Genomic DNA, 18903 nt, shown 5'->3' on the forward strand with positions numbered 1-18903 from the left:
GGCTAAAACAGGAAATGATTTGCAGAGCTAAGAAAGTGGTTACAAATTCAGTTTCCTTGTCACTTTACTATAGCTAAAACTATCCACTCAATTACAAAAACACCAAGAGCCTAATTAGAGTAGGGTGTTATTGTTCATTCTCAGCTTTTGGGTCTAATTTTATCTAATTTTCATTTATCTATAAACTAATTGCTCTTGAATCTAGCTAGAATTTCTCAAGTTTTAGATCCATGCTTATCCAAACTAGAGGAAAGCATTGAGAGTCATGGAAAAAGAATCATGAAAGAACTTTGACCAGATTTTCTCTATGATTCTTTCTAGCTCCACTTTTCTATTATTCTACCTATGAAGGAAAAAAAGCTTCATTCAACTCTTTATACCTAGCTACATCTGCTAAGATTTTTTTTTTTTTTTGGTGAGATAGAAAAGTTGTGTCCTGGTATCTACTGCCCTCTGGTGACCATCTTTTTGGTCAAAGGCAGGAAAAAAAAGTCTGAGTTTCCATAAAATGATGAGTTTGTCTTGGTATTAATTTTCCATTCTCTTCTCTCACCTTAACAGTTGTAGATAGTATACCTAAGATATCAGTGCTTTCTACCCCAAAAACAGCCCCCCAGGATTTTTAAACTTCTCCTGAAAAATTCCTCTCCCAATTTTTAACACCAAATTTATTCACTCCCATCCTCTCAACCAATAAACTAACCCCCCAAACTCAAGTGACAATGACTGGCAACGGATTTATGTCCTCTCAAGTCACATAAATTTTATCTCCAAAGCCTTCAGTTCTTTCAGTAAAGGAAAAGAGAATTCAGAAAACTTCCTCCTTCTACTCAACCTAGGGACTCAAACCCACTACATTGGAACTTTCCCCACCCCACTCCAGTTCTTTTGTCCTTATCCCAGAAGCAATCACTTCTTTACAGTGAATCACGGAAAATTTGGAAATATAGTGAAAGGAACAATGTGGGAGAGGCTAGAAGACACAGGGTGACTTTCCTCAAAGGACACACCACTCTCAATGTTAATTCTTATTATGAAGAAAGAAATGTATTTCCTGGTACAGATATCACTCTGAGAGTAAGCTGATCACTCTTAGAGAACAAACTGCCCAGTTAGTATGTGACATCCAGGTGAGACATGGTATATTTGAAATTTACCATGATGAGGGCAGCTAGGTGGTAAAGTGGCTAGAATATCAGTAAGGGGGACCCAAGTTCAATTCTGGTCTCACTTAACACTTATTAGCTCTATGACCCTGGGCAAGTCACTTAACCCCAATTGCCTCAGCAAAAACAACAACAAAAAAGAATTTACCATGATGTGTGTGACTATGGGCAAGTCGCTTAAACTCTCTTGTTATTAAGCAACTCCTTAAGAAGATCTTCTAAATTATACATAGTTTTCCATCTATATCTGTAGAGCAGGGCTCTACCCTAATGAAATCAGGAATATCTAACATATTGGGTGCTTTACTATGTTATAGAAATACATGTTTTAAAAGTTCTATAAACTAAAAATAAAATAATTTTTAAAAATATTCTATTTGGTACTTTCTGATTCTTTGAAGTTATACATAGTTTTCCATCTATATCAGTAGAGCAGGGCTCCACTCTAACGAAAACAGAAATCTTTAACATAGAGTGTTTTACTGTTACGGAAATGCATATTTTATTCTATCAACTAAAAATAAAATAATTTTTGAAAAAATTCTGCTTGGTGCTTCCCCAAGTCCCTCAGCTGGAAGCATCCTTTCCTTCTATGAACTTCCTTAATGTTTTGTTTGTACCCTTCCAGGTACACATATAGTCAATATCGTATAATATCAACTTATCTTTCTATAGAAACATACTGCAAAACATTTTCCTCATGACACCTAAATGAACAATACAAGTATTAAATTCCCTCTTGACAGATGAAAAAACTAAGATTATTCAGAGTTTAGGCAATTTATTCATGATAAGAATTGTCAAAGTAATTTTCCTCCAGCTATCTTTGTCTCTTTCCTCCTTCAGAGCCATCAGTGACTTTCTTTTGTCTTCAAGATAAAATACAAACTCTTTAGCTTGGCTTTTAAAGCTCTTCCCAATCTGTCTTTATCAACCGTACCAGGCTCATTGCCCATCATTCCCTTTCAGACACACTATATTCCAGAGGCAGAAGGAGACCTACTTGCTATTTAGTGAATTCAATGTTCCATCTCCTGCCCCTGGACCTTTATACAGTTTGTATGCACTTCCCTTTCCTTGCCATCATTTAGAATCATCAGCTTCATTCAGCTGCTGGGCTATGTTCTATGAAAACCTGTCTGAGTCCTGTTACTTCTTAGCACTCTCTCTTTTCTCAAATAAGTCCCAAGAAGCTCTTTATCGGAAAACCTCACCATCGTGCAATATAGCATGAATCTTGGCTTTCTATCTTATCACTACCCTCTCTGCCCCTCTGATTAAAGGGTAGTCATCAACTCCAAAACCTCCATTTAAACTCAGTTCAGAACATCTCAGTTCTCACCTGACCACAATACTCTGACATTTCTGACATCATCATGCCTCTCATCTGGGTTCATCTTTTGTTTTTCAGTCATTTCACTCACATCTGACTCATCTTACTCCTTTTGGATTTTTCTTGGCAAAGATCCTGAAACACTTTTCCATTTCCTTCTCCAGCTCATCTCACAGATGAAGAAACTGAGGCAAACGGGATTTAAATCTGATCTCAGATTTGAATGCTCTCACTTGAACCAATGTGCCACCTAGAGACCTTGCCTTTTCAGCTTCTTTATGTGTGTAGTTTTCCCCATTAGAAAATAGGATCCTTGAGGACAGGGATTGTCTTTTTTTCCTTTTGTTGTCTCTTTCTTTCCTTTCCTTTTTTTTTTTTTCCTTTCCTTTCTTTCCTTCCTTTCTTCCTTCCTTCCTTTCCTTTCTTTCTTCCTTCCTTCCTTTCTTCCTTCCTTCCTTCCTTCCTTTCTTTCTTCCTTCCTTCCTTCTTCCTTCCTCTTTCTTTCTTTCTTTCTTTCTTTCTTTCTCTATCTCTTTTCCTTTCCTTTTTCTTTCTTTCTTTCTTTCTTTCCTTCCTACTGCCTTTCTTTCCTTTTCCTCTCTTTCCTTCTTTCTTTCCTGCCTCCCTTCCTTCTTCCTTCCTTCCTTTTCTTTCTTTCTTCCTTTCCTTTTTTCACTTTCTTTCTTTTTTCTCTCTTTGTTTCTTTCTATGTCTTATCCCTAGTGAACAGCACTGTATCTAACACATAATAAATGCTTAACAATTATTAACTATGATTTAATTACTCTTGTCTATTTTATGGTTTTTTTACTCCCATTTCCAATAATATGCAAGTTTCTTGAGGTTTTGAACTATTCTGGTCCTGTTTCTGATTTATCTCTATACCTCCCAGGATACCCAATACCTGGCATAGAGTCATCCCTTGGTTCATATGGAGCAGAGTCACACAACTAGTAAGTTCATGAGATTGGACTTAAGCCCAGACTTGTTGAGTCCAAGCCCACTTTTCTATGTATATATGTGTTCATTGTCCCTACTAAATTGTAAGAACTTGGAGAACAGTGTTTGTCTATTATTCCTGTATCTCCCTTATCTAGTATAGAACAGGAACCAGTCTTTAGGAAAAGAATCAATAAATAATTATGTGTGTATGCACCCATGTGTATGTATATGTGTTTTCCCTTTCCATAGATTTTGAAAACCTTACAAGGGCAAGACATTAAAACCCCATTAAAGTTGTTCTCGTCTTAAAGACATCATTGACTAATAGAATAGGACAACCCCATTGAGGGTTGGGGAAATGGATTCTCTGCCATCATTTAGTTTTTGCCCCACTTCTACTGACTTCAAAAGGCTTTTGGCACAGCCAGGCAATGATAGATAGATGTAATGGGCTGAGGCTTGAGTTGATGCACTGAGGTCCCAAGCACATGAGGCTAAATAGTAATTGGACCATACTCTATTAATATATAAGCTTGGAGAAAGAATGGCCCCCGCCCACTCATTGTGCAAGTCCTGATGTGTTGTATAGGAAATGACGATTTTGGTGGGTGGAGGCAGGGGAGTGGAAAAGGAAGGGGAAGGAGAGACTTTTGGGATTGGCATTGCCATGGTTGGCTCAGCTCGTGTCTCTCTCTGTTAGCTGGCTTCCTGTCGCAACTGTTTTTTTGCTATATTTGCTATCGCAATCTGGTCACTGGACCAGATTTGCTATCGCAATCTTTCTTGCCCATATTGCTATCGCAATCTTTAGTCACCTCTTCACTTCAATAAATATTGAAGATTTTTCCCTTAACCTGAATTCCTGACTCTGGTTGATTTTAAATCCGCGGTCACTACAGATAGACCCTGTGATGATAGTCAGCCTTCAGGATATAATGCTTAGTCATTTCATATCTGTAATGAAAGCAATAAAAGTCAATAATAATAAAGCAGAAGGATTCAACACAAAAAAAAAGGCAAGATAAAAGACAGTTTATTTTTGTCCACAAACAATCCTAGTGACAGCCTGGGGTGGGTTAGTGGTCATAAAGGGTATTGCCTTGCCGCTTACATTTTAAAGGCAGAAAACAAAACATATTAGAACATAGAGCTGTTGGTCCACTTTCCTGGCACATGATCAGAGTTTTATTATTGTCTTAGTGTTCTGACAATGCTTATTTGGTGGAGATTGGAGTTGAGAAGTCAAGATCAAGGAGCCTAGAAATTTAGAAGTTTAGGATTCAGGGTGGGGAGGGTGGGGAGGAGGGGGCAAAAGACTTTAATACATAGAATATTCTTATTGATGGCATTTGTTTTTCCATCATATTTACTTCCTATTATATCCCTCTTTTTTCTCATACCCAACAAGCCATATCTTGGATCCAACCGAGAAGAAATCTAGGCATCAAAATACATGAAGTTAGGGACTTATAGTCAGAAGAATCTCAGTTTAATCTTACCTCAGACACTACCTGTATGATTTAATCTGCCTGCCTCAGTTTCCTCATTTAAAAATGTACCTAATAATACATCCTACCTTCAATGGTTGTTGGAAAGGTGAAATGAAATATTTGTAAAGCACTTTATAAATCCTAAAAGTACTATATAAAAGCTATTCTTCAAAAGGAGGGGGAAAAATGAATTTGGCTAATCCAAGTAACCTATCAGGAGTGTACAACTAGTAATGTAGTGTGACTTACTCATTATCTCCCCCCTCTATAATAAAGACCGTGAAGTCCATCTCTCAACTCTTCTCAGAAACAAGTTTGATCTTCATAATTATCAGAATTCAGTTTTACTTTTTTTTATCCTTCCCATTTATATTATCATTCTGCTTATTTCTCTCTCCAACAGTTTTTCCATGTTTCTCTAATGTCTTCATCTTTGTCATTTCTGATGACACAGATTCCATTAGATTCATGTACCATAATTTATTTAGCTAGCCTCAATCAATCACCACCTACTGAATTATTCTAAACCTCCATTTTCTCATCTATAAAATTATGATAATATCTATGGTATCACTCTCACAAGGTTATAAAGGAGATCAAAAGTAATTTTGCATATGCAAGAGTTTTTTGTAAACTTTAAGGCACTATATGCATATTAATTTTAAAGTTATTTTAAAGTATTATATATTAGAATGCAGTGTTCTTTGAGGTCAAGAACTATTTTTTCTTTTATTCTCAGTGTGGAATAGCATCTGTTATACACTAAGCACCAAATAGGTCCTTGTTGGTCAATAATATAACTGTCAGTTATTATCATCATCATCATCACCTAATCAGCTTAGTCTGACATTATTTTCCATATAGGATAAATCTAACATATCTCTTACCAACTCTTCTCTCTTAAACGGTGTGTTTGGAAAACACTGGACATGAGAGACAAACCAGGAGATGGCAGGCAATGCCTTTGGTTTCCTTTTCCTTATAATCAGTCTTTCCAATCTAAGGCAAGGCTTTGACTGCAATGTAGACCTCAAAGGGACAAATATCCATTTTGTCTCAACATAGCTCTATGTTCTCTTCTTTGTCTCCTGAATTTTCAGGTTCTCATTAATTGGAGAAAATGCCAATGTCTGGCATTAAATGGAGAAAATGTCTGGTTAGGTAAAAGGACAACAATCATGAGGAGCATAACTGAGGTGTGAAGTCTGGGCTTCATCCCAGGAGGTTGAATTTAGAGGGCATTGAGGACATGGCAGTGTGTGAGAAGGCGCCTCATCCTCCTAAGTTCTAAGATTAGCAGAATCTTCAGGGATTTTGTTATAGTGTCCCGGGAACCTCTCTGTCCTTCCTCACAAGGCATGTCACAGTCCTTTCCCCATATTCTCTTCAGCCCTGTCTTTTGAACCCTTTATCCCAGAGAATAATTTTTGGAGCTTGCCAACCACACAATGATTTGTACTTTAGGCTCTGCTCATCATAAATTCTCTTCTCCTCTTAACACTAAGTATTGTTTCCTATCAACAACCACTCACTAGCTCTTATGAATCCTTCCCTTCTACTTGCCCTCCCACAGCACTTCACCCCTGACAAAGCATCTTCACATTCATTATATCATTCAGCCCTCACACCAGTTCTAAGAGATGGACAGAAGGGATTCAGCATTCCCATTTTATAGGTGAGACCCCCCACTCCAACCTAGAAAGTATAAACCTAAGATCTTCTAGCCCCCAAGGGGCAGAACTAAGACTAGAATCCATATTATCTGTTCCTGGTCCAGTGAGCTTTGCATTATGCCATGTGGATTCAAAAACTCACCCTACTTTGATCCCCAGAGTGGAATCCCACTCAAGTCTTTCCCTGGGAGTTCTGCCCCAAGCATACAAGGCATGATCCACTTATTGTGTTTTTATTTATAATGTTAGCAAAGACAAGTGAATTAAACAGCAATGTATATGCATGTGGATATGTATGTATGTGGATATGCAAACATATGTGTGTATATGTGTGTATGAGTATGTATTTATATATGGGTATGTGTTTATGTGCATGTATATGTGTGTATATATGCATGTTTAAACATAAGTAGTAGCATATACGCATGCATATGTACATATAAATGTGTATATGTGTGTATAATATATATATATATATTATACACACACACACACACACATATATATATATATATATAATGGAAAGATCAGAGAGTCAATAAGTTCACAAGTCACACTTTCTATAATTGTTTAGATGATTAGGAACCAAAAAGATTTCTTTGTCCCTTAAAAAAAATCAAAATAATAACATATTTCATGACTGTTGTTAAAATCCCCCTAAAACCAAGTCCTCAGCCTGATGCTACAGTAAAAGGTTAGATTTGAATTAAGAGGGCCCTGATTTCAATTTCTACACTGAACTCAGTTCTAAAGTGAATTTGGCCAAGCGACTTTGCCATCCTGAGCCTCGGTTTCCCCATCTATAGAACGATTAGGCTCTGTCTAGTTGCCAAGAGTTCCTAAGCTCTTTTCCAGTTCTAAATCTGTGACTTTCACAACCTGCAGGGTCTCCTGTGCCAATATCCACAGAGATCTGCCAAGGCCCATTAATGACCAGAGAGCAGCAGCCAGGAGGTAAAGCATCTCGAGAGGACTTTGTAAAGTGTTTCCAGAGTGCTTTCTCTGGAACGGTTCCCCTGCCGACCAAATCACTTCCAAATATAGTGAAGGATGAGATAAGACTTGGAGAAGTCTGTGTAACAACCGGGACTCGTATTGCGTGGATTTGGATTTGACTCAGGTCAAATAATTTCACATCCAGTCTCTCAGTTAGCCCTCCCAGCAGTCGATATGGTTATTAGACTGTCGGACAGGCAATTAAGCCCGTCCTGTATACCCGCTGATAGAGGAGATAAACCTCAGAAGCTTTACCAACACAGTTCCCCACTAGACAAGGGCCAAGTTTCATTGAGGCACCCCTCTCTCCCAGCACCTTCTCTGTTCATGATCATAATGACTGGCTTTTATATAGCACATTAGGTTTTCCTGTTATTTGTATATAAGATCTTCAAACATCACATCAGTCAAGGAAGGAGATATTAAAGATGTCATAATTTTCATTTTATAGATGAAATGAGATTACAATTTACAGTGTCTGGAACAAAGTAAGGACTATATATTCATATCAACTATCATCATCATCATCATCATTATTATAATTTCAGAGGCAGCCAAGGCTAAGAGAAAAAATTATTTGCCTAGAGTCACACAGGTTGTATGGAGAAGTCCATCAGGAGAAGGACTTGAATCCAAGTTTCTCTGGCTCCAAATCCAATGCTCTAACCACTGTACAACATTACTTCTATATTTTGTTTGCTCCCCCCCCCCGACCCGAACTGAGAGTCTATTCTTGTAGAAAAGCTGTTCATATGGAAACTACTTCTAGCAATCTAAATTTGTAATTATGTCTTAAACAAGTTGCCAGGGATTATGTTACTCATGGTCAGAGGTACTACAGCAAAACTTAAATCCTTGGTCTTTCTAACTCTAATAAACTAATAATCAATTAATTACTTGATCTATTCATTCAAGAAGTATATTTTTAAACCTCTGTGTGAAGAACTACAGTTATAAAGATAAAAATGAAACACTATGTGACTTCAAAAGGTTTCCATACAATGGGGGTAAACAACATATACACAGATCATGTCAATATTAAAATAGAGGAAATTGTGATTTCATCCATAGGGAATTCATGTTAAGGAAATTCCCTCTATCAGTGGAGATCAGCACCTGCTCTGAAACATAATCTATGAGTGTCACTTGGGCCACTTGCCCAATCAACCAACCATTATGTGGGAGAGTCAAAACTTGAACCTAGATTTTATGCCTCTGAAGTCATCTCTCTATTCATTACATCTTAACTGCCTTTATATACAAAAAAGGTACAAAGTGATTATAAAGAAATGTGAAAGGAGGGCACTATGCTTTCATGTTGCTGTTTCAAGTGAGTGTTCAATACATGGTTGTTGAGTCAGTAAATCAATCAGCTAGCATTTATTAAGCACCTAGTGTGTGTTGAGAAGCTGAATGCACTAGGAGAGGGCTTTGTTCTTATTAGGTGCAAATATTTATTCCTGGATTAATCAGTGGTATTTAAGTTGATGCTCCCAAATATTTCTTTGGGAATTCCAATTGCAATATAGATCCAATCCAATATAGAAGGATTTCCAATTTTTTGTTAAGTAAATCAGAGTACTCAAACTGTAATCCTTGTTCTTCTTCCTTGATGGATATGTATTTCAGTCTCTTATTTCTCTTCTTTAGAAAGAGCTCTGACCAGTGGTCATATGATTGTGCAGCCACAGCAATATCTCTCTGGGTAGTCCAGTGCATACACCTTGTTCTCCAAACCATAGATGTAATAGACATAAGTCTTCCCATGGTACCAATAATGAACTTCTGTTAATGGGATTAGCTCAATGGTCTGACGCTGAGGAAACACAATAAAAAAGAATCTTAAGTAAGTATAGTCTCTGCTTTAAGCCCTCCCCCACTCCAATCTATCCTCCACATAAATGTCAAAGCTATTTTCTTTAAGCTCAAATTAAACCTGTCTCTCCTCAACTCTGTAAACTCCGATGGCTCCCTATTGCTTCTCAGATAAAATAAAATCCCTCCAATTAGTTTTGAAAGTCCTTCACAATTTGGCTCCAACTTATCGCAGACTACTCCCCATCCATTATACCTCATGATCCAGTCAAACTGAGCTGCTCTTCCTCTGTTCCTCACTTACAATACCCATCTTCTCTTTCCTTGGTATCACATTTATCATCTCCCTTACCCTAAATATACTTCCTCACCCCCTCCACCTTATAGACTATCTCATTTCCTTCATGTTAGAGCTCATGAACTACCTTCTACATGTTACAGACCACTACTACATGTCTATACTAACCACACACTTACAGACATCCACCTTCTTAATCCCCAACAGAGTGATCCCTCGCTATACTGTATTTAACTCCGTTACATTTATTTTTTATTTCTTGTGTATGTATTTGCTCTGTATACATTTATAGCATGTAAGCTCATTGAGAGTAGGAATTATTTATTTTTAACTTCTTATTTCCAGAATCTAGAACAGTGCCTATCACTTAATAAGTGCTTAATAAATCTATTGACAGACCACAGCAAAAGAAAGAAAGTATTAAAAATGCTCCTCCACCACGTCCCTAGAACAAAATGTTTCAGACTCTGTCTTAAAACCTGGGGATATAAATACAAGTAAAAAGATAGTCCCTGACCTCAAAGAACTTCCATTCTAGTTGCAGAAGACAGTCTCCAAATGGGAGTTGAAAGAAAGGTTGGGGATCAGCATGAAACATAGTACTGATTTCGAAAAGCAATCATGGATGAGATTGGGGAGGAAAATGTCATTTTTTGATGAAAGTAGTAAGCTTTGGAGACATTAAATGACCTTCCAGAAAACACCTGGGCAGTAAATTGAAAGCATCTCTCTTGACTCCATGTCTAGCACTCTCTCCATAATCTCCAGGCTCTTTGAAGTCTTCAGTATGATACTGAAGGTACACAGATGCTGGATTTCTGTTTTCTCATTGCTATAGTTTAAAGTTCAGTTTCAAATAAGAAAGGAAGATATGAAAATAATAATAAGTAATAATAACAATATCAACACTCTATTTGTATAGTTAGTGCTTTCAAGTTTACTAATTACTGGCAACAGTTTTGTGAGATAGGTCCTGTAAAATCCCCCTAAATTGTATTTATTTATCCCCCTATTTATTTCTGAATTTTATAGCTAAAGAAACTGAGACGTAGGGGGTTCAAGTGACTTACTCCTGACCACATAGCTAATAAGTGTAGGTAAAAGTTATAATTAAATCCAGTTTTCCTTATTCCAAATCAATGTTCCTTTAATTACATCACAATGTTATAAAAAATAGGAATTAGATTTTTGATCTAGGTGGAAGTACAGGAGCAATGGGTTCTTGGCCAGGCACAAAGTATCTAATAAAGGCTGAGAAGAATACATTTGCCTAGATTCTTACATAGAAAATCATGGGAAAGAGATGTCCTAGTTTGTTTGTTCATTTGTTTGTTTTTAAGGAATAGAGAAAAGAGTCTGCAGACTATAGGCCAGTAAACTTAATTTAAATTCCCATAAAAATTCTAGAAGATATAATTAAAGAGATGGTTGACAAACATCTAGAAAGAGAAGCACTATTTTTAAAAAATCCATTATGTTTTCATCGAGAATAATTCATGTGAGACTCCCTTTATTTCCTTTTTTGATAAGATTACTAAACTTGCACATCTGAGCATGCTAGATAGTTTACATAGATTTTAGCAAAGCATTTGATAAAGTATCTCATACTATTGTTGTGAAGAAAATTAAGAGATGTGAACTAGACAATCATATAATTAAATGGATTTTGAATGGGTTGAATGCCTGACTCAAAGAGTTGTCATCAACTTGTCGTTAACTGTCAACTTGATGTGTCATCTTCAGTAAAAAGTGTCTCTGAGATTAGGCTCAGCCTTACGCTATTTAATATTTTAATCAATGACTTGAATAAAAGTAAAAAATGTCATGCTCATCAAAATTGGAAGTGACAACAAGCTTAGAAGAATAGTTAGCACATCAGATGCCAAAATCATCAATTTTTAAGAAGGGTATCCACTTGCTAAAATATTGGAAAGGCATACTATTAAGTTCAATTATTCATGATCTAGTGGAGGAAAGAAGAAAAAGTAATGGAAAGCAAACTAAAGTCAAAGTCAGGGCTACAGACTATTAAGGGCTAATATAGTTGGCTCCATACCATCATTCTCTGTTTGGTTTCCATGGGGATCAAGACTTAGCAATACTCTGGGTGCTCATGAGCCAAGCAGATGTTTGGGTTCTCTTGGCCTAGCCATAGTTTCCTAGCCAGGAATAACTCTTTTTTTCTCTCTCCATTGGTGGAAATACCACCCAAATACTTATTAGTGAGTGAGAAGACAGAAGGAATAATAATAGTAACTCACATTTATATAACACTTACAAGTACAGAAAAAATGTTCCTCGTGATCACCCTGTGGGGTAACCTCATTTTAAATGAGGAAACCAAAGCTTAGAAAGGTAATATAACTATTTCGAGGTGACACAGTCTATAAGGATCAGGATAAGAATTCAGAATTATATAATCTGAAAGGCGGAAATAGCATAGAAACTACATGCTCTATCCTGAGAAGGAATGATGGGAGTAAAAATGGAGATGAGAGAATGCACTATCATGAAGAAATGTGAGATAGACCAGTCTTGATCCTTGATATTCACAGGAGTCATAGTAGAGCAAATGATCAAAGATGATGTTAGAGCTATGATTCTGGGAAATACAGAGCATAGATTTGGTTTTAGGCATATTGAGTGTGGGATGATTTCAGCATAGCCCGAAATGTCTAGAGAGAAGCTAGGAATAGAGAACTGAAAAGATAGGAGAATTAAAAGAATATCAAAAGTGGAGTCAAGAGAATAGGATGCAGTTCTAGACCCTGCTATTTACTGGCTACTTACTACGGATAAATCCCATAACCTCTCAGATTGCATGTTTGTAGAGATAATGTATTCCCTGCCTGTAAAATGGGGATAGTGACTTTATAGATATGGTAGGAGGGAATTACACTGTAAAATGAAAGATGTGAAATATTATCAAAAGTTCAAGACAATAATGATATATCTATGTAAATGTACATACAAAATATATATTTATATATGCATATATGTGCATTTATACATATATGTGTAGATGTAAATATATGCATATATCAAAAAGGGTGAAAGGGAAAATAATCTATGTATATTATATATATATATGTAAATATATATTTGTGTGTATGTTATTATTCATATAAGTATATGTATATACCTGATCAGATACAATCTGATCCAGATTAAATGAAGGCAAACAAGAAAGGAAAACTGAGTCTGGCATCAGAAGGGCTGGGCTCAGGTCTCTGATGTTTCCTTCTGATGGGACTTTCCTAACCCTGGTCCTCAGTTTCCTCTTTAAAATAAGATTAGACTAGAAAACCATTGCATTTGTTTTTAGCTTTGGGTCTATTATCCATATCTGAGGAAGAATTCCCTCTATGACCTATAAAACCAGTGGTTGGCAAAAACCCAGGTTTCCTGATACCATACCCCTTTGCCCTTCCTTTATGGTTGGCAGCAATGGGAAAAAACCTACATGGCACAAGTCTAGTCCTACCTTTGCTACTCACCTCATCAGCTGTGTGACCTGCATGAGTATTTTTCTCCTAGGCCCTCAACTTCCTCATCTGCAAAATGAGAGATTTGGACCACATGATCTCAAAGGTTTCTCCCCGCAATGGCTCATAGCCCATTAAAAGGAAGGAGCCCCTTACCCCTGAAGACCAGTGGCAGTGATTAAAAAGGGTATATTCTGAAAATGTGGGTTCAAGGGTACCCAGAACTCTCTCTAATGCCATTCCAGGGGTCCTCAAACTACGGCCCACAGGCCAGATGCAGAACTGAGGATGTTGATCCCCCTCTCCCAGGGCTATGAAGTTTCTTTATTTAAAGGCCCACAAAACAAAGTTTTCTTTCTACTATAGTCCGGCCCTCCAACAGTCTGAGGGACAGTGAACTGGCCTCCTATTTAAAAAGTTTGAGGGCACAGTTGAAGTTAGAACTGAAAGACTAGAGGAAAAAAACTCTTTTTCAAAGCCCTTCAGATAGCCAGAGTTGTGGCAACCAATTGTAAACCCTGCTTCTTAAAACACAAAAGTTGTTTTCTTTGGATCACAAAGAGAGATCATTGCAATACACCCCTTCCTCTAAATTTGGCTTAAAGCCTTAGGAAGAGTGGCAGATTGCCTATTACCTCCAAAGCCATCCAAGTGGTTGGCCAGTAATTCACTGGACACCTGCTTTGTCTTCCTTTGTCATCCCTGAAGAGACAAATAGTGAAATTTCTTTGAGCAAAAGTAGACCTCTCCTCTATGGGCAAATCTAAATGGTAGCTGCCCCCACCAATGATTACTGACCATTCTTTTCTTTTTCACCTTTTTTTTCACATATTGGCATGACTTCTGGTCTTTGCATTGAAAATAAAACAATCTTGTGAAGCAATTTTGAGCAATCATCTTTTTTTCCAAATAGTGTTTTATGTTTATAGAAGCCCATATACTTGTATTTTCTTTTACCCTTACAAAGCAGATAAATGGCATATTAGATAGAGCCCTGGTCCTGGAGTCAGGAAAAGCTAAATTCAAATTTTACCTTAGACACTTGACTGGCTATGTAAATCTGTCTGCCTCAGTTCTCTCACTTGTAAAAAGGGATGATAATAATAGTACCTACCTCCCAGGGTTGTTAGGAGCATCAAATTGGATGATTTTTATAAAACAAAAAATGTGTAGTACAGAGCCTGGCATCTAAGTGCTTAATAAATGCTTCTTCCTCCTCCTCACTCCTACTTTCTCTAGGATTTCCAAACAGTTGATAACGCATAGCCAGGACAAGGCAATATGGTAGGGAAAAAAAAACCCTAGATGTTTCCTCATCCATCAAACAAGAGAGGCAAACTCAGAAATCTCTAAGGTATCTTACTGCCGGAAGAAAAGACAAAACAGCCAGAGACAGAACAGCGACAGAGAGACAGAGACAGAGAGCTAGACAGAGAGCCATAAACACAGACAGAAAGAGGGGGGAGGGAGAAGGAGACAGGGAGGGAGGGAGGGAGGGAAAGAGGGAGGGAGGGAGGGAGGGAGGGAGGGAGAGAGGGAGAGGGAGAGAGAGAGAGAGAGAGAGAGAGAGAGAGAGAGAGAGAGAGAGAGAAGAGAGAGAGAGAGAGAGAGAGAGAGAGAAAGAGAAAGAGAGAGAGAGAGAGAGAGAGAGAGAGAGAGAGAGAGAGAAAGAAGGGGGGAAGGGGAGGGAGAGACAGACAGAGACAGAAACAGAGACAGAGAGAGAAAGAGAGAGGGGGGGAGAGAGTCCAGCACCTAGTACACAAGCTCAGTTTAAAGATGAATCTGTCCAATTTTCTAGAGGGAAAATAACCCAAATAACCCACCTCTAGCACTATTCTCCCAAAGAATCTCTAATTTCTAATAAACATCAGTTCCAATGTGAGTGTTAGAAGGGAAAGAATCATGAAATTTCCCCCAGTTCCCCAATTGTACTCAATGACCAACAAGTCCAAGCTACATTTGAAAAAGAATCTGTTTCTTGGCACCAGATAGCAGAGTTGGCATCCAGGCTTTACTTGAGTACCTCTAGTAGCTGGCATCCAAAAGCAACCCATCCCATTGTGGGAGTAATTTTAATTCTTCAGAAGTTTTTCCAGACACCAAGTCTTAATTTGATGCTATTGCCGCCTTACCCATTACTGCTCCCTTTGCCCTAGTTCTGGGGGCCAAAAGTCCAAATACAACCACTCAACTTTAGTTGAGTGATTACCTCTCCTATTTCAGGGTTTGAGAATATGAGGACCAGAAAGATCTATTCACTTATTCAAGGTCACACAATAAAATATGAGCTAGGCTGAAATTTCTAATCTCTCATTCTGGTGTGTTTTCTATTCTCACCATGCTGCTTCTGTGAATAGTACAGAAACCTGGTCACTGAAAATGATTATGTAATCAGAGAGTATTCCCTTATGTAGACCATTAGAATCCCCAGACCAAATTTCCTTTCTCTTTAGATGCAAAGGATTTTAGGGATATTTTGTCCTATGAAAGTCACAGGAATCATTTCCTCTCATACATCTCTGTTTCCTTAATACTAATAAGATTTCAGTATCATTCATAAAAATAAGGGAATTTAGGGACAATTTAGTCGAACCCTCTCTTTTACAGATGAGGAAACTCAGGGCTAAAGAAATTAAGTGATTTACATACAAGGGATAAATGCTAGAGGCAATGTCTGAACTTAGGTCTGCTAACTTCAACGTTAGTTTTCTTTCCACTGCACCAGATACACCTGTTATCAAGGATCAATCAAATGTAAATCCTTTCCTGAAGCCCTTGGGAAGCAGGAAACACAGTTAACAGCCGAGTCTTCTTTACAGGAACAAATTGACAATTTAACTGCTCACATTGCTCTCCTTGCCCTTGTGGGTGTCTGGGAAAGAAAAAAAACTCAGAAGCCCTGAATTCTAATCCCACATCTACAACTCACTAGCTGTGGGACCTGAAGTGACCTATGCCTTTTCTGAACCTCAGTTTCCTGATTTAGAAAATGAGGAGTTTAGACAAAATGACCTGACCCATTTCCCCCAGCAGTGTAATTCCTGCAATCTCTGTAATTATTTTTATCACTTGAATAAAAAATGGAGTTCCTTTCAATCCTTTTGTTGCTTTGTATGTCTACTACTAATTCATTCCCAGAGTTTGGGCAAGTGCCCCTAACTAGAAAACAATTAAGGCTGGTAAAGTTCTCATCCAGACTAAACTTTGACAGAAGTTTCTGGGTATCTACTGCCATCTAGTGCATTACCAAAAAAAAGTGCAGTTAATTCAGCTAGATTGAAAAAGCAGGCAGGTAAGACCAATATTGCTTCTTGCCCTTCATCCTCGTCATCCTGCTGGGATGTCGCAAAGAAATGAGAGGAGGAATAGTCTTGTGGAGAGCAGAGAGCCTTGCATTCTGAATCAGAAATTTTCCAAGTTGGAAGGGACTTCTGCAACGACGTAGTGCAAATATGATCCCGTGCTTTTGCCAACTGGCACTTCACTCTCCAGAATTGTTTAAATTTTCAGTGTGAAAATGTACAACTCAGAAATCTGCAAATATTACATATCAAAGATTGATTTATTATTTTGTTGATTTCTAGACTTAAGAAAGTGATGGAGAGAATGTTAGTAATGCAGATTAAATTTCAATATGTATCATGTATACAACCCCCATCCCAAAAGCTGATAGTCAGCACATCCTTAATTCTAGACTGTAAATGAAAGGCATTCTCCTCTACAATATACCAGAGAAATGATCATCCAGGTTTTGCTTGAAAACCTCCAATGATGGGAATCCCATTATCTCCCAAGACAACCCATTTTATCTGCAGATGTCTCTAATATAGGATTCTCCCCTCTCTTCATTTTTAGCCATATCACAGATACTTTCTTACTCTGGAATTTTAACTTTGTACTTATTTAGTCTAGAGCTGGAACATAGCAATCACTTAATAAATGGTTATTAATTTGATTTGAATTGACTGAATTACCCCATGTTGATCGTACTTCTGCCCTTTGGAGCAAAGCAGAACGAATATAATCTGTTTCGCAAAACAACCCTTCATATACTTGAAGTCAACTATTATAATTTCTCCTGAGATTCCTCTTCTTCTAGATATGCATCCTAATCCCTCCAACCAAGTTTCATATATCTTAAGGTTGTTGCATTCAAAGCTCTGTGTAAAGAACTCAGGAAATGGAGGCAAAGAGAAGTTCATTTGTGAGGAAAGCCATAACGGATTTTCTTGCCATTCAGCACATCCATTACTCTGTCTCCCTTTTTTATGCCCTTTCACTGGCTACCTGACTATAATGCCAGGAATGCTTGCCCTCAAGAATTCTTTCTTCTTTACTTCTTTATTTCTGTCAAATGATACTACCATCTTTATGTGGCTGTCAAATCCTGTCAATTTTACTTTTAGAATCTCTCTGATATATACTCCCTTCTGCCTCTCAAAGGAAGGGGTGGCCACTACCCTGGTCTAGGACCACACCACTTCATGCCTGGACCATTTGATTCTTTTAACAGTCTGATGTTTGATTTCCTTGAGTCTCTCTCTGTGCCAGTCCATCCTTCACTCAGCTAGCTGTCAAATTAATCTTCCTAAAGCCTAAGTTTGTCCATGTCAAACCACACATACCTTTTGCCCATAAAATAAAAATTCAAGTGGCTGTCTATTACCTCCAAGATAAAATATCAATTCTTCTCTTAACTTTCCAAAGTCCTTCATAATCTGTCCCCTTCTTACCTTTCCAGGCTTCTTATACTTTATTACACATACACACATATAAGCATGTATACATGCATACATACATGTATATTTCCTGACTCCTTACAATTACATTTTCATTAGTTGCCTTCCATGTTTGGAATTCTCTTTCTTCCCAACTCTGCTTTCTGACACCCCTGGCTTCCATTAAGCTTCAGATAAAATCCCACCTCCTGTAAGAAGCTTTCCCCAAAACTTGTTAGTGCTAGTATCTTCCCTCTGTTGATTATCTCCTATTTATTCCTCACATTGCTTGTCTGGACCTCATTGTCTGCATGTTTCCATTAACCTCTGAATTATCTTACATGTTACTTTAATTTTCTCTGTAGAATTCAAGATTCAAGATAAGAATCAAAAGAACTAGACTCAATTTTAAAAATCAGTTTAAAGTCCATCTGACTGATTCACTTGTTACTCAAACAACATCCTTAATGAAATTCAAGACAAATGATAACTCCTTGATGACACTTTTTGATTCAGACCTATAATTTTATCAGTAAAGGGTCATTTCAAAGTGACAAACTTCCTCTTCAATTTAGATTGTCAGTCATTCTAGGAGTCATTGAATAGGTTGTTTCAGACAAACTGGAGCATGGAAAAGACCAAAATTTAGAAATTCAGTCACCCACTGTATCTCAAACCATTGCCAGACATCTTGACTTTCGTCTTCAATGACTCGAGGAGTACAGCTGATGACTTTGTGCAACTTTGACACTTAAATCTAATTCATGCACAAGTAAAGACACTATTCTTGTGTTGTCATTGGTCTTCTTCCAGAATGAAAGACAAGCAACAACAACAATGATTTAGAATGTTGCTTGGGGCACCAGGAACTTAAGTAATTTTCCTAGTATATGCCAGAAGTGGGACCTAAACTCGTGTCTTCTTGCTTCTCATTGACTCTTTCACCACTCTGCCATTTGATGTTGTTCCTAGTTGATGTTGCCT

At 37.6% G+C, this 18903-nt stretch overlaps 1 protein-coding gene across 1 annotated transcript in view; it reads right to left on the bottom strand.

Annotated features, from left to right (window-relative positions):
- Positions 1-8029: 8029 nt before the first annotated feature.
- SSUH2 (ssu-2 homolog) overlaps positions 8030-18903 on the bottom strand; it is a 37087-nt gene continuing 26213 nt past the window's right edge. The window contains exon 10 of the mRNA XM_051981379.1: positions 8030-9416. Coding sequence (XP_051837339.1) covers positions 9270-9416 — 147 coding nt within the window. The 3' untranslated portion in view covers positions 8030-9269. The remainder of the gene's footprint in view (positions 9417-18903) is intronic.

The sequence above is a fragment of the Antechinus flavipes genome, chromosome 1 (genome assembly GCF_016432865.1).
Source record: "Antechinus flavipes isolate AdamAnt ecotype Samford, QLD, Australia chromosome 1, AdamAnt_v2, whole genome shotgun sequence".
Lineage (NCBI taxonomy): Eukaryota > Metazoa > Chordata > Mammalia > Dasyuromorphia > Dasyuridae > Antechinus > Antechinus flavipes.